The 16422-nt window shown below is 37.9% G+C and overlaps 1 protein-coding gene across 1 annotated transcript in view; it reads right to left on the reverse strand.

Annotated features, from left to right (window-relative positions):
* Window positions 1-16422, reverse strand: part of PROS1 (protein S) — a 34413-nt gene that overhangs the window by 13682 nt on the left and 4309 nt on the right. Inside the window, exons 2-8 of the mRNA XM_086628717.1 lie at window positions 15984-16141; window positions 14885-14909; window positions 14470-14556; window positions 11326-11448; window positions 11051-11173; window positions 8991-9116; window positions 1667-1788 (exon numbers count right to left, since the gene is read on the reverse strand). Coding sequence (XP_086484843.1) covers window positions 1667-1788; window positions 8991-9116; window positions 11051-11173; window positions 11326-11448; window positions 14470-14556; window positions 14885-14909; window positions 15984-16141 — 764 coding nt within the window. The remainder of the gene's footprint in view (window positions 1-1666; window positions 1789-8990; window positions 9117-11050; window positions 11174-11325; window positions 11449-14469; window positions 14557-14884; window positions 14910-15983; window positions 16142-16422) is intronic.

Consider the following 16422-nt stretch of genomic DNA (forward strand, 5'->3'; position numbering starts at 1 on the left):
ACAACTGGGATTAGTCCTAATGCTCTAGCCAAAGTCAATGTGAGTAATCACAGTCAACCAACTGCAGTTGCAATGAGAGAGGGAAAAAAATGGTGCTCATTCTTTCAAATATTTATCTACCTGAAGTTTAAGATAAAGATGTATATATCCAGGAATAATGTCTATTATATATGTGGTGCAAATTTATACTAGTAAAACATTCAGTAAACAAATGTTAGGTATCCATTCTAAGGCATTGTTGACCTCTTTGTGTTCTGAAACTGTGATGTTATAATTAAAGTAATAGATACAGTTCTGTTTTAAAAGTGCCCACTTGGAAATCCACTCGGATTTCCTTTCGGTACAGGGAATTAGGCTCTGCAGGTGGAGAGAGTTGGGAAGAATGTGGTTTAGAGCACTTGTCTCATTGAGTAGTAGGAGCCTAAAAGTCTCTTGAATATCATCTGTATGATGGCAGCATAGTAGTCTTACAGAAGAGAATGATCAATAATAGGCGTGAAGGGCTTTTCTGTTCTAAAGACATGCTGTACTTGGGTGAAAGTTAACAACGCAGTTCCCAAACTCTGATTTCCATATTCATGATGCAGCAGTTTCATTAAACATATAGGTGTTCATCCTCAATTTTATGGCTACTTCACTTTATGTGTCACTAGTGTCACTAGTCTTTGGACTGCATATATTTTCAGCTGATTAAACTATTTTTTTTCCAATTAAAAGGCCTGAAACTAACTTCCAGATAAAGTTAAATCACTTCTGAACAACAGCATTGAAAATAACATGTAATGAGGCTAGAAGATGCTCTTCCTATTTCATAAATAAGCAAAATGAAATAAAATGACTGCATGCGTTGTTCAGATACTAAATTTCAGAAAGTACAAACAAGATCTAATGTATAAATGCTAGATAGAACTTGAGTCAGACCTTGTTCCTACAGTGTAAGCCCAATTTTGTTTTACTGTTAGAGGTGTTTTTTTGTTGGCAGCTATCTGAGCTCACTTAGCATAACAAGTCTCAGCCTGCCTGAACCTTTCAAAGTATAGTGAACCACTCACAAGAAAATCCTTGAACTGAGATTCTTCAGAGGAGTTTCAAACTTTCTGCTACTAACAAGTGTAAACTTTCAAACTGAGCAAGACCAGTCAATTTTGGCTGAGATATGTTCTTCAATTGGCAAGTGTTACTAAGTGTTTTTTCTTAAGCTATGGCAGATGAGAACTGTGGAAAACAATCTATTTTTTTCAATCCAAACAGGCAAAGTATAAAGTAATTCTGAAAGAGCGAGTGAAAACTTTTGTGCAGTTTAAGGAAAACCTGGGAACATAGTAACGAATGGAGTATTCTGGCTCTGAGTAAGCTGAAGAAGAATTATTTGATAAGAGAAAGCTGAGGCTTATTTTGGAAGCAGCAGGGAATAAAGACGACTGGCTAAGGCAAGCTTCTCTTGATAGGATTCCTGTAAATGAGAATGCATGAATCGAACGGCATCCAAGTCTCTACTGGGTCTGCTTTGTGACCCAAACCACAGCTAAGAGTCCCCAGTACTTCCTCAGCAATTTCGAATCTGTTGTCAAATAGCTTCCTATTTTCCTTATCTAACTTATCCTGTCACCAGGAAAAATCCAACTTTGTGATTTTCTGCATGGAATTTTACATAGTGCAGTTTTACCTCACAATTCTTCATGTCCTTAGAGAGCTTGAACCCTTTTTTGCCATCACAATAGCAGCTATAACTTCCTGGAGAGTTTACACAGAGTTGAGCACAAATGTTTTCAGTGCATTCATCAATATCTAGGAGAAATGGAAGCATACAGATTTATTCAGATTATTCATGGCACAGACTGAAAAATAAGAAACACAATAAATTAATGGAATAATATATAAGATGGGTTCTCTGGCAAAACATGAATCCAATAGGTGACTGCTGCTAAGCTAAACTAATGATAATGGATGTCTCCTATGTAAAATTTACAATCCAGAATTACCTGCTGCGTGTATAAAACCTGGTAATCTGATAGAGGCCTTGTGTGCAGAGCTGGGGAAAATGAGATCTGATTTGTGAGGCAGTTAAGAAGCTGAGCTCTAAGGTGGCTGAATTGGTGAAAGAGATCTCAATAAATCACTACCATTTATGGCAGAAATGCCATTCTGGGTCAGATCTCTTCCTTTCCCCATAAGAGGTCATCAGAACTTAAGAATATTAAGAGTATATATAGCAAATATGTGGAGAAAGAACGTGCTTTATTCACATAAACCCAAAATAATCTCAAGGCAAAACACCTTTTCAAAAAACATACGAAAATCTCATAAAGCTAAGTTTCAGACATCATATGTTTGTGGGGACCAATCTGATTTGAGCTGCAAAAAAGCTAAACCGACTAAAGGAACTTCATTTTCAATTTAGTAGGCTCTACAAAGTAAATAATTTGGAAATGAAAGGCTGTGTAAAAGGCCAATGTGATCGTTACATTTCTATTATAGAAACAAACAAAATCTCTTGTGGATAAGGGATTTTAATGAGGGTGATTTTGGGCCTCAGAATAAAGAAACTGCAATACTTGTTTCGAAGCAAATAGCCCTTCTAGTGGGAATAAACAGTTTTGTACCAATGAGTGCATTCAAAAAATCTGTTTTATACTATGCTAGGTTTTTTTAAGATTAAAATATTTTTTTTCTGTTGCTTAGAGGAGGCTAGAGGAAAAGAAAACAAAACAAACAAAAACCCCAACAACCAAAACCAAACAAACAAGAAGAGGAAAAAAAGCAAACAAAACCCCAAAACCTTATTTGAGAAACTTATTTTATGTTAGTAGGCATAATATCCTTCCAAACCTGGATACTATATTTAACAGCTTGTGGATGCTATTCTAATTTTCGCCTCTGCTGCAGTTAATGATTATGGGCAAGCTGCTTCACCACTAAGTGCTAGCACTTTCTACATTATTTAAACTGCCAACAGTTCATGAACAGGCTGAGGAATCTGGTCTCATGTTTGGCTGGAGATTCCTATCACTAAAACATCTCCTCTTCCTCACCTCCGCCATAAATCATCATTGCAAGGAGTCTGCGCTCAGCCTCACGCTCCATCATACGTGATCTTATCAGAAGAGAAAGCTGTGCTGCTCCGAACGGCAGCTAATCCAGCCAGAACCACAGTTCTGCTGAAGATCTAGTCACATGCTGCGTCACTTTTCCTGCTGACATCGCAATCTGATGTGTCGCCGTGTAAGCTACGGGATCCAAACACAGTCTTCTGCTGGTGTTTGCATAATTTCTACCTCCTTCTGCTCATCTCCCATTCTACCCTCTGATCTTCAGAAGCTGGATGGCCCTTTATAAAGGCTGGTCTGTGTGATATCAATTTTCATGTTCGCTCTTTCCGTGAACTACTGAGGACTCTTCTGAGTCAGTTCTGTTAGCTCCCGAATGAGTGCTTACTTGTGCTCTGCCAAGCTGAGAACCATCTCCTGCTGTGCAGCAGGCTGAGAATGCAACAGGAAGGTTTCCCTCTCCCTCTTTTTGGAAAGAGTTTCAGTGCCATTTTGAGCTAGCTTAGCAAGTTTAAGAATCATTACACTGCATGCTAGAAGCCTATCAAGTGTCTTGGGCACTCTTCCGAAAGGCACAGGATGCAATGGACAAATCTGTAGTATATTCAAGCTGTGCAGAATTCAACATGGCATTAGAACTCTACAGCCAGCTCTGCCATCTCCTTTCTTCCATTTCACCAGAAGAGCTCTCTCCCTTGGAAGGGGGTAAGGGATGGGAAAAGAAACAAGGTTCTCAATGGGAGTTCTCTGCTTTACTACCATGGTATGTCTACAAACAGTGAGCTCAAACCAACTGCTTTGTACACAGTTCCACTGCCTGTCCCGGGAGGGTTCTCTGAGGATACACTGGGTTATAAAGACCCATGGAAGACCTCAAGCCTTTGACCAGCAAGCCTTGCCAGCATGTTTTCTTGTTCTGGGGAAAGGTTTGATACATATTGGAAGACAGTTCCTAAAATATAAGTGGAGAGTTGATGACTGTTGCTTTTTGGATTGTTCCAGTTCTAACCAGTCTTAAGTTCATAGCTGCAGAAAAGGTTATATAGCAGATTCTTCCGCTTTTCTCTACTCCTTCACAGAATTACAGAATGTTAGGGATTGGAAGGGACCTCAAAGGATCATCTAGTCCAATCCCCCTGTCAAGAGCAGGACCACCTAGATCAGATCACACAAGAACGCGTCCAGGAGGGTTTTGAACGTCTCCAGAGAAGGAGACTCCACAACCTCTCTGGGCAGCCTGTTCCAGTGTTCTGTTACCCTTACTGGGAAGAAGTTCTTCCTCTCTTCAAGTGCTTCATGCATTTAAAATGTCAGCTAAGTGAGTAAAAGTAATTTTTAATATAGAAATAGAGTCCTGGATGTTTGTTCTAGTTGATTTAACATTTTGCAGATGTTTTCTGTGTTGCATCCTCATAACTTGAATTACTTTTAAATAATGAGCATATAAATTAAGTTGAGACTGTGTCTGAAATTACAGTCCCTTCAGAGATTAATGTTTCCTAGTGTTAAGAGGTTTATCTTTGCTCAGATTTGAGAAAGCTCTCCTATTAAAAAGGGTTACTCTGGGTGTATACATGCATGCACATGTGTGCAGACTCCTGCAACTGTAAATTACCAACCTCCTACTCACAGTTTAATTCCTATTTCATTCATTTTGGCCTCTGTCACCTGTAGTACTTCTTAGGGGAGTAAGACACAAGGGTGGGTTGCAATATCTAGGTGTTTATTTTGGAGTCTTATTCAAACCTCCTTCCATATGCTTTGGAGATAATTAGTCACATGGCAGGATTTCATCAATTGTCAAGAAATATTTTGCTGATGCATATTTGCAGTGATTTGACCCCTCCATTTCCTCTAGCTACAACTCGATTACTACTTACTCTTTTGTTTGGCATGTGTACTCCTTTCCATTTAGAAATCATTAAGCTGTTTATGGTCTTGATGGGGGTTGCCTAACCCAGTAGACTGCAAGTTCAGCTCGGTGAAAAGGGTTCTGCTGTGAAAGTCACTTCCTAACAATTTCTAGTGACTGGAATCTGATGTCTATTTAAAACAAAGACTACAACATGATGTGTTATAACATGAAGCTGCTTTTGTCAGTGCTGTTTTTGCATTCTAGCTAACATGCAAATGAGGCAATGGCAAAATCCAAAATGTAACCTAGCCATACTATGCAATGGTGAGGAGAACACTTCGTGTCCTTTCCTACTCTGCCTGTTTGGGGGGAAAAAAAAAAAGTTACTCTGGTTATGATCATTTTGGAATCTGAAAAGGCCAAGAAATCCACCTAGGCCTAAGCACACAGAGATAAGGAAAAAAATAATAAAATACCTGCAACTTATAGCCTACTTCGCCGTGGAAATGTAAAAGGAAACAAATAATTTGACATCTGAGGAATTGGAGTACAGAGACTCTGAGAAGCACCTCTCTTCCCCTGCCCTTCCTAGAGGAGAATGGCTCTGTGTAGACACTTTAGGAAGCACTGTTCTCCATGAAGATCCTGTACCCCTTCCAGTACTTGAACACCTAGCAGTACAAAAGTAGAACTACAAGCACTGGTTGACCAGTAGCACTAGATTAATCCGAGTGCTGAATTCTCTGAAAGCAGCAGTTAATTTTGAGCATGTTCCTCAGGCCCAGGGCCTGCAGGCAGAGACTTATGGAATTATAATGAAAGCTTATCATACAGTTTGACAGGTGAATTTCTATCATTAAATCAATTACTCAGAAACTTGGACCTGCCCTACAGGAGTGTGAATTTCCATTACCCAAAATGAACCTACTGCTCAAGGGTAAGGTCTCCCTCCAGGGTGTACTAGAGCAGCAGAGGGACAGGCAAGCTTCTTGGATAGGTATGAAGTCTCCTTCCTCAGCAGATGTTCTAGAATCACTGATCAGCTCAAATGGCAGGGTCTCCCTGTGTGGAGCTAATTGTCCTGCTATGGAAATGCTGACATGCACAGGCTGGAGGGGACCGAGTGCTCTGGAGATTTGTTCTAATCACTTATGCTATAATTATCCTGTTGCTTCTTTCTTCCAGGTTGTAGTCAGCATCTTTGCATGAGCTATTTCAAAGGCTTCCCACAGATCTGTCCAAAGGTCCCACATCATAAAACAGTCAGCAGAGGCTATTTGCACAATCCCATGAATCTGAGCAGCATCCTAGGTTTATACAGCTGCTTTCAGTGAAAGGCTAAAGTAGCTTGCTTCAGATAAGTTGCTAAGATACAACAGAATCATAGAATGGTTAGAGTTGGAAGGGACCTCAAAGATCATCTAGTTCCAACCCCCCTGCCATGGGCAGGGAAACCCTCCGCTACACCAGGTTGCCCAAAGCCACATCCAACCTGGCCTTGAACACTTCCAGGGATGAATAAAATCAGCCACAAAGGAACTGCGTACCATGTCCTAGAAGTGATCTACTCTATATAATGCTAGGGAAATATGGTGATTTCCCAAGAGCATGCATGTGAGTAGGCAGGGTTTTGTTTGTGCTAAACAATTCATGTGGGAAGGGGAAACCCTGGTTCTTCATCTCAAATTTTCAGACAATGTGCTAGAGAGGGACTAATACCTGAAATACAGACATACTCTGTGCTGTTTAACTGGTTCAGTAACTTCAAGAGAAGTTCTCCCTTCAGAGAGGAAGAACAGGGGAAAGACATGCCAAAACTTAGGTCATTCTTTAAAATACAGGTTCAGCTTGGTTTGTCTCTTCGATACTGACTGCAAGATAGACTGATCTAGCACAATAAACTCATACTCATTCCCACTATCTCTTTTTTTGACAAGGTATTTGAAAAAAAGATAACCAAATTCTGTATCTAAAATTGTATGGCTTATGTGAAACAAAGACTGGACTATGCAGATATCTTCCACTGATAGTGTCTCTGAAAAGGTGGGGATGAAGAACTGTAGCAACATTCTCCTAGGTAAGGGTGAGAGGAAAAAAAAAAAAACAACAAATCCTCTTCTGTGATTCTATACAAATTGTATCTATCATGATAGAGATAGCTGTGCATAAATGTATGTAAACTTGATTTTTCTAATAAGCATAATTGAATTTGGCCACCTATATACAATATGACACTGAAAAGCTAACCTCATTTAGTATTTCTGTAAGGCTACATTCCTGTCAATCTGCACAATCCTGTCCTTAGACAGGATTTGGTGACTCATTTAATGTGGTTACAACAAGGTCTGAAAGCTTAGAAGCATAATCCTCCTTCTAGGATGTAAGACTGCTCGTTTTAATGTCCTCATCTTGTAACCTTCTGAAAACCATGTTTCAGGAGAAAAACAATACTTAAATTCAATGTGATGCATCCCATGAATCTACAGAAAGTACTAACAGGAGCAAGAATTAGATTAATTACTGTGAAGTTTTCCTCATTTCAGTGCACGCAGGGACACAAAATTGTCAGTAACATTTTAATCCCATAGTAACTGGACAAGGAGCAGACATCTGAATATGTAATCATTACTACTGTGCAAAGCTTTATCACAAGAAAACTACATGAAAATCCATGGAGCAAAAGATCCACAGCCAGCAAGAAGCTACTTTTGTGTCCTTTTGAGCAATAACATAAAGGCAGCATTGAAAATCAAAATCAGTCACTGGGGTATTTTTCTTGAACTGGCAATGTAGAAAATTCCTCTTCACAGTAAAACTCTAGAAGCTTATATATCTCTGCTACAACTGAAATTCACTTTCTGATGTGCGTACTAAACAAACTTTAACAAGTAGAGAAAAATAAAATATGTTCTAGTACAACTATGCAAAGACTTTCAATACCTGAAAAAAATTGTTTTCTGGTGATCTGTGTATGAATGGCTTCTTGCTGCTTTACTGCTAGCTATCGGTACTTTTCAACTTCGCTATAATTATTACAGAACTTTGTTTTGAAAGTCTTTCTTCCAGATTTTCACTTCAGAAAAGAATAGTGTCGAGGAAAGATTCTTTCGGTGCAGCTCCTTTTTTCATAGCTCCTTTTCTGAATATTTAAGAATGCTCTTATTTTAAACGTAGAGTCTTTTATACAACTGTCATGCTATCATTTCCAGCCTACAATGGAGGTTCACTCTAATGCTGGTTATGCTGGAGGTTCACTCTAATGCTGGAATGGTTCACTCTAATGCTGTTATTTTCTAGCATAACTAGATACCTGAAGGAAGGATTAGACACTTGAATGTTATTTTAAATGGAATTCAATGACCCCAGTGAAAAACTTTTTCCAGTATCTGCGATCTAAGGACATATAAAGGACAGAGACTGAGCCCCTGGCCATGAGGGCTAAATAAGCACCTAAACAGCCTATCAGATGGATAAAGACAACCTTTTTAGCTTTTTGAGACAACTTGATTCAGCATGGTTTTCCCTTCTGGCAATTATCTCTTTATAAATCTTCCTAACTCTCTTGCCCAGTCTGGAATTGCCAAATAAGTACTTTTAATTGCTTTTGCTATAACTTGTCTTGAGTTAGGGGTATGACATCAAATATTCTGTCCTTATAACTGTAATGATGGTTAAAAACAAGGTACAAGACACTCTAGTAATGTCCAGATCTTCAACATATTGCTCCAAGTTATCTGAAAGCAAACATGCTAGCTGGCTTGAGAGCTTGGACAGAAAGTCCTCTCTAGAGTGGGACAGGAGAGCTCCCATGAACTGAGAAAATTATCTGTCATACAGCAGGACACGGGAGTACATCATAAAACTCTCGAACGTCTGGGAGTAAGTCACTGGAACTGTATACACAATATGCAATACAGCCTGACTGAACCTCCGAAAGAGCAAACAATTGAGTCATGTTGTAATAAACAACATGACGACTAATAAATACACCACTAGATGAGATGCTGGAGTTTGGTATAGCAGTGGATTCAAAAAAAAAAAAAAAAAAAAAAAAAAAGGGAAAAAGGGAGTAGGGGACAAAGACCTACCTTCACAGTTCTTGGAAGTTGAATTATAAGTGTAGCCTTCTGCACACTCACATTCATAATTCCCCAGGGTGTTTTTACAGATGGCTGTCCCACAGATGTTTGGATGTAACACACATTCATTTATATCTAGAAACACAAACAAGTTACTACAAACAAGTCACTCTCTCGCATACCATTTTTTCCTAACTCTATCTAAAACTGTGTAAACTGAATGAGACTGGCAAACTGGCTCTTTCTTGCTAGGTCTACCATGCTCATAGCAGACTATAGCTATAGCCATCAAGATTTCCAGAAGTCTCTAAAAGGCACTTCTGCATGCCCTCAGTGAAAAACGAATTCTCTGCCTGCCTGCCTTTCTCATCCTCTCATGTTCTGTGGATAACAGGAACAGGGGTGCATCTCCAGGAAGGGAGAGAGAGAAACAGTCTACAGATTTCCTATAAGCTAAAGCAGACTGCGTAATAAAATCCTACCTTAGAAAAAGACATCCAGAAAGACAAGAGAGAATCCTATCAGAGTTTCTTACATGCTAGGATCAATTCATGTCACAATAACCTTTTAATTGGCTATGCTGACAGGTATTCAAGTCCCTCACTGTCTCCCCATCCCTCAAACCGTTTTTGTGTCTATATTTTGTGTTGTTTCCAATTTTTCAATGTCATTTTCACAATGCAGATGTGACAACAGGATGCAGCATATAGTATCAATCTTACTAAATGTCTTGTAGACAGAAAAATATCAAATTCCTGGTAGTACTTCAATTCCCACTTGTATGTGCAGGGATCATTCTAGTTTTCTCTGTGGTTTTGCAGTAGTTGTGGAAACGGTGCTGCACAGGGAGAACAGATTCTGCCACTGGCTCGCTAGGACTCCCTAGGCTTACTAGGACTTCAAAAACATTTTTTAAGTCAAAGCTGTTCTGAATTCGGCCTACTTTTCTACAGTTACCATGTGCGCTTCAAATTCCTAGGTGTATAATTTTGTAGTTGGACATAATGAAACACTTAAATCCAGTTTATCAAATGACCAAACTAGTACTCTAGGTACTAAGGTATATATTAGTGTATTTTTAACTTTGATTATTTTTTTAACCAACTTTTCCAGTATCTTTCCAAGAATTACAGAGATTGTAACCAGTTTATCTACTTGCCTTTCTTGACAAAACAGCAATCTTCTGTTCCTCTGGAATTTCTTTGGAAATTATTCATTTACCAAGAAAAAAAAAAATAGACTAAAGGAAGTGACAGCAAGAGATAGCCCTCAAGTATGGCCTCTTATAGTATTTGACATTGTCCAAAACTGTTGGCATAGTTCAGCAATAAAATGTATGACACTAAAATGGAATGAGATTGTATTTTTTCCCTAACTATGCAGTAAGAATTGCTAATTATGTTAATACATTGTCTTTATCTGGAATGGAATGAAGCCTGTAGGTCATGGCCAATAATAACAGACACAAGCATGTACAAAAAAAAAATTATGCTGGGTGAGTAAAAGACAAATCTTTCTCTCCATTAAGAGCATTTTCGGATTCATTAATAGTTTCTTCTCCAATGAACTTCAAACTCCTAAAAGAGCAGCATCACTAATTAGGAGTGATTCAGCCTAAAGCAGTGTTTACCAGACAGGATTTCCATGGTAACAATGTTAGTTGGTCACACCACTCTAGATTCTTGTTTCAGCATGCTTAAAGGCTACGTGAAAGTGGTTAGTGACTAAAACAAGCTTTACAGAGCTCTTGTAAGGAAGCAGAATCCAATGTATAGTCTCTCTCTTTTTTTTTCTTCTTTATTTCCTTTTCTTTTTTTTTTCTGAATTGGTTTCAACCCACCTTAGTTCCTTGATCTGGTTCACTATACAGTTGCACAAATGCTTGCAGTGGTGTAAGGCTGGAGGCAGAATGAGTAGCCAAGTTGAAGCAGGACTGCATCTTTCAGAGGCAATGCAAGCTTCTGCTGACTTAGAGCACTTGTGGAACTACTGGACTAAATTCCTTCCTCTCTAGTCAACAGGCAATGTAGGGTCATGTAATGATGTCCTCCTTAAGTCTCACTTCCTACCTCCGCAATCCCGTTTATTTGAATGCATGAAGTAGCCATCTTCACATAAACAACGGTAGCTTCCAGGTAAATTAGAACAGCGTTGGCTACAACCTCCATTTAAATCTTCACATTCATTTATATCTAGAATTAAAACAAAACAAAAATCTCTGCTCAGGGAAGGCACTCATTGACCAGCTGTGTGGCTATACTTAAAGATCTGATACTATTCAATAATAGTAGAACTACAACTGCGTTCCTGAAAACTAACATCAAAATGAGATTAGAGACTATACCTTCTTCACATTTCTCTCCTTGCCATCCTGGTTTACAGACACATGTATATTTGGCTTGTCCATCTATGCAATCCTTATATCCATCTTTATGGCACGGCAAAGGGCTACACTGGTTTGAAATTTCTGTGGGATGGAAAAATTGGAAATGTTATTTGAGGTTATTTTTCCTCAAGGATCAATTTAGTCTTTCTTCTTCTCTTCTCACAGGTATCTTTTACCTTTCATGAAATAGGAAAGGTGTTGATGCATAACACCAAGTACCTACAACCATCTTGCTGCTAATTCTGTCAGAAAGAATTTGCAAGACTACAGAGATCAGTTTCTGTGTCCAAGGAGGATCACATTTACAGAGAAACTAATGCCTCAGGTTGCCTTGACATTTGTCTTAATGTATTTTTCAATTAAATTTACTTCTAATTAAATTCTGCTGGAAGTAAATCCAAAAGGCCAGAGGCCAGTCAAGCTCTAAAACTATAGAGCACCTCTAGAATAGGTACTGCATGTCATGTGATATTCATATTGCAGACCAAAGGACTCCAGCTGCACATGAAGACTGACAGAAGAAATTGTGCGGAAGAAATAGAAAGAATGGGGTTTACGTATGGATCCTTCACAGTAATTTCCAAATGCAAGTTCTAGAACTCCCTACATATTTTTTTTTCACTTTTTTGATTATTTACTGCTTTTGTTGGTCCAGGAAAAGTGTGTGAACTAAGCTTGTTACGAGCAAAGCATTTCATAAATGATAGATGTGGACGTTACCCTCAGAGTGTGCAACTGGGGAACAAACTTGACTGCATCTGTTTCTGTAAGAGCCGGAACTGAGAGAAGATGGATTGGGTTGACAGTGTGAAACAAGAGTGGATGGAATGAGGTGAATTAAGGATATAAAGGGAAAACTGAGGAAACCAATGAATGAAACAAAGGAGAACTGGTGAAATACACTAGAGAAAGACAACCAGACAGGATGGATAGGACTGGATGGACAAAGAGGTTATGTCCACAGATGAATGATTAAGATGCCACTGCAAGAACAGTAATGTAGCAGCTATCCGTTCCAAAAGTGGGCCTGGTGTTACTCTTTTCCCAGTTCAGGGTGCCTTCTGACCTACTACCCAGCAAAGCTTTTTGGTAAACGTTTGTGACAACACCTAAATGGCAGGAGGTATACTCAGCCTGCAATAGAAAGGGTACGTGGTGAGAAATGTATTGTGGTACCTGTATCCTCTGCCACTCAGAGGCTCAGTATCCATGAGATGTGTCATGGTGAGCTGGATAGATATAAATGCAGGGATTTTTAAGTGCTTATTTTCAAAAGCAATTAAGTATGCAGATTTATGAGATACAGATGTTTAGGGACTTAAAGATGCAGCTTAGATACCTGCTCGGATTAGAAAAGTATAAAAAAGGGTCTCCTATTCCTGTGAAAATTTTCCTTTTCCTTCCTAGATGGGTACTAAAAAGTCAATATATTCACAAATTTTTTTAATTCTTTATCCAGAAATGTGTGTCCTTAAATGTGTGTTCATTCGTGTTCTGAAATAAGTAATTTGGACAACTCTGAAAACAATTAAATTATTTTTCAATTCTGTTTACATTGTTATTTTTATCCCTTGATTTTTTTTTTCAGCTTGAGATTCAAACTAGTTACTGTATTATTATAAATGATAATTTAGTTCATAATTACAATATAATTATTTATATTATAATATTTATATTTTATATTATGTTATAATATTTGAATTGTTTCTCATTAGGAAAACTGGATTTTTCATTTTGACAATATAAAAAAAATTTGGATCACTAAGTTCAGAAAGACAAAACTTTAAAAATAAAAATCTGTTGATACCATTATCACAAAATCTTTGTCTCAATGAAAACACATTTTAAAAAATGTTATGTAGTTCCAATGGGAATTTTAAATTCTGCTTTCTCAGCAGTAGCTCCTTTCCAGAAATGTGCATATATTTTGTTGAACATTTAAGCTTTAGAAACACTTGAAAATTTTATGCATACTCTTCTTACTTCTCCTTTATCCTGGTAACTGACCAATGGTATCAGTTTATTTAATTTGCATTTATAATGCAAACCCAAAAGAAGGAATACAATGACTATCAAGTAAACTAGTTGTTTTCACTGAGTAATACAGAAACACTGCATATTCACACAATTCTGCTAAATCCTTTCCTCCCAAGACCTCTAATGACAGTGAGAAAGAGTGATATGGATGGAAGCACATTCAGTTTGTGACAGCAGTCACGTTGGCCAAGTGATCTGGAAAATATGTTCATCCAAGACCATGTGCAGTGTAATCATTATGGATTTTTTTTTGCCTTCCATTGCTTCCAATGACAAAAAAAACAGTCTCAGATGGTTAAGGATAAATATCTCTATTCAAACTAACTGAAAGCTTCTTTGATGTAACCAGGCTGTAAAAGTTTAAGAGATTTAGAGAGATGTTTCAACTGTGACAAGTAGGAAATGTGGTACAGATTGCTTCCTGTGAATTTACTAGAAAAAACACAATTCATGCTGGACTTATGAAGGTATAGGCAAAAAAAAATACAATATTGAAGCCACATCACAAATTTCATCCTTTGTGACCTTCTTCTGTCTGGAGCCAATGACTATGTCTTCCAGCTAATATGTGAATTTTTCAGCTGGTAATTTTACCCATTTTATGAAGGGCTACAATGTAACTATGGGCCAAAGAGTGGTACCAAGTAGAATTAACCAGATGGCCTCTTCCCTTAACTGACAGGACAGGACTTGCTGGATGCAAAGAGTCAGGATAGCTATTAAAGACAAGGTAGAGTACAGAGGACATACTAGGGAACATCAGTGCGTTGATGTAGGACATTCCTGTGTTCCCGGAAGAATTCTGTTTTCCATTTTGCAGTTAATTATGTTTCTTTTCCAGCATGGTTTATACAGTTAAAAACAGTCACTTACACCGCTTGCTCTGAAAACGCTCCATCTCACCTCATATTTTTTTTGTCAATTTCTGTTCCAGATTATTGAGTTTGCCTGAGTTAAATGGAGATTTGCCTCTATTTCTGCCTGTGTGAACTGTTTTCTAGTCGTGTAGGTGTGTGTGTTCTTAGATTTGAGTGCTGAGATACTTTACCTAACAGCAGCACTTACCATTGACACAAGCCCTCAGGTCAGCTGGAGAATCCGGAGTAACTGCAGTAACCCTGAAAATCCCTGCTCGATGGGAGGCAAGGCAGCCTGCAAAGGCAAACCCACACAATCTGCTTATGATACAAACACTCATTTAGACTGAAATTACAACAGCTTATGCACGGCATCTTCAAAGAGTCTGTTCTCACAGCTTGAATTAGAAAACCTGTCTGGGCATATTAAGGACAGCTGATCCCAGACCAGCCTTCTGAGTGCCTCTGCTAGGATCTAAGCACACAGAACTGCCTAGGAGCTACTATGCATTATAATCAGCATGGAAACCATTTAAGTGCTATGGGCAGAATAACTAAACTAGTACTATCCAAATAAGACCAGTGACTGAAATACCAGAGTTTTTCAGGGTTTTTGTACTTACTTAAATACTTGGGATAAAAATACTCCTGCAGAAAGAAAAGAAAAATAAAGAGTAAGAAAAATTTAAGGTAGATAGAATTACAGCAAAATATACCACTGAAAACATTCTAAAATATTTGGTATTACAATTACAAAGGCAGAAAAAAGAAAAAGTCAGTTTGACTCACAGAATATAGACCAGGTTTTCTAGATCAGTATTTTTTTAGGCTAAGCTAGTAAACAATTTAATAAATGCAAGACTCAGTGGAGAGATTAAGATACTGCACTGAATTGGACACTTTCAAAGTGAAGTCAATGAAAATGAAATGGGTGTCAAAATGACTTTGAAAATTGTCTCTTTAAATGGGAGGATCTTGCCTGATGTTGTTATTGGATGCAGAGCAGCGTCCTCTATTTCCCTTTTTCACTCTAAAATAAACAAAAACCTCTGGAATAGGTTGAACATCTCACATGCAATTCGTTCCAAATAAACTGAAAACTGTTACTAAAGCAGAAATTGTTACAAAAAACTGTTTACTGATTACTGAAACTATTTAAATTTAACAATCAGTATACCCAAATACACACAACATTATCAAAGACAGAACATGGAACTGGATACAGTTTGCAAAACCAGAAAGTATTTTAACCACATTTATTTTGTAATAAGTCTTTTATAGTACAAAGTTGAATGAAACATACCTAATACTAAATAACGTGCAGTGGGAATGAACTGAGGAATAAAGTTCTCCCCACTAGGAAAAAAGCTCACAGTAATTTGTCCAATCCTTTCATTAAAAGGGCTGCACTGCTGTGCATCCTCTGTGTAAAATTTTAATTGAAGACAACAGAGTTTTCCCACATGGAATGCTTGCATACAACTGTGGTCTAAAACTGGTGATCCGTGCTGGAAATTAAAATAATACCTACTCAACTATTCTCTTTGCTTATACAGCCTTCATTATTAATTGTGCAGGTTCTATACACAGAAGAATTTCAAACCAGTTCTTGGTCTGGATGGTGCAGTTTTTAGCTTTGCAGTGTGAATTCTACGTACTTCTAGCTTTCCCTCTGCAAAGAACTACTATTATCTACCTCGCAGATGTTCATCAGATACTTACAGTTTCAGGATTATTTTCAAAGATTTCCCTGGCTTCTTCCTTATTGCATAATTCTTCAACGCACTCTCTTTCTAGATTTCCCTTCTTACTTTCTTCCATAAAAGAATTTGCTCGACGTTTCCTCACCAGGAACTGAGAGGCATACTGCTGGGATAAAACTTTGTAGAAACAAAGGAGCTCTGTTGTTATTTATTTAACAGTTGAAAAACATTATAAGCATTGAACAAATATGAGAATACAACACAAAAATCTGAATTAAATGCTTAGTCAGGAGTTCCTGTTTGCTATAATTTTGGAAAATGTAGGCAAGAAATCCTAAGATTCTGTTACCTGTATGCAAGGCAGCTGTTTCTGACCAAAAAAATCCTGAGTAACCAAAAAAAAAAGTTGACCAATGCTATGCCTGAAGCATAATTTAAATGTCATACTCAGACAAGAT

The sequence above is a fragment of the Tauraco erythrolophus genome, chromosome 1 (assembly GCF_009769465.1).
Source record: "Tauraco erythrolophus isolate bTauEry1 chromosome 1, bTauEry1.pri, whole genome shotgun sequence".
Taxonomy (NCBI): Eukaryota; Metazoa; Chordata; class Aves; order Musophagiformes; family Musophagidae; genus Tauraco; species Tauraco erythrolophus.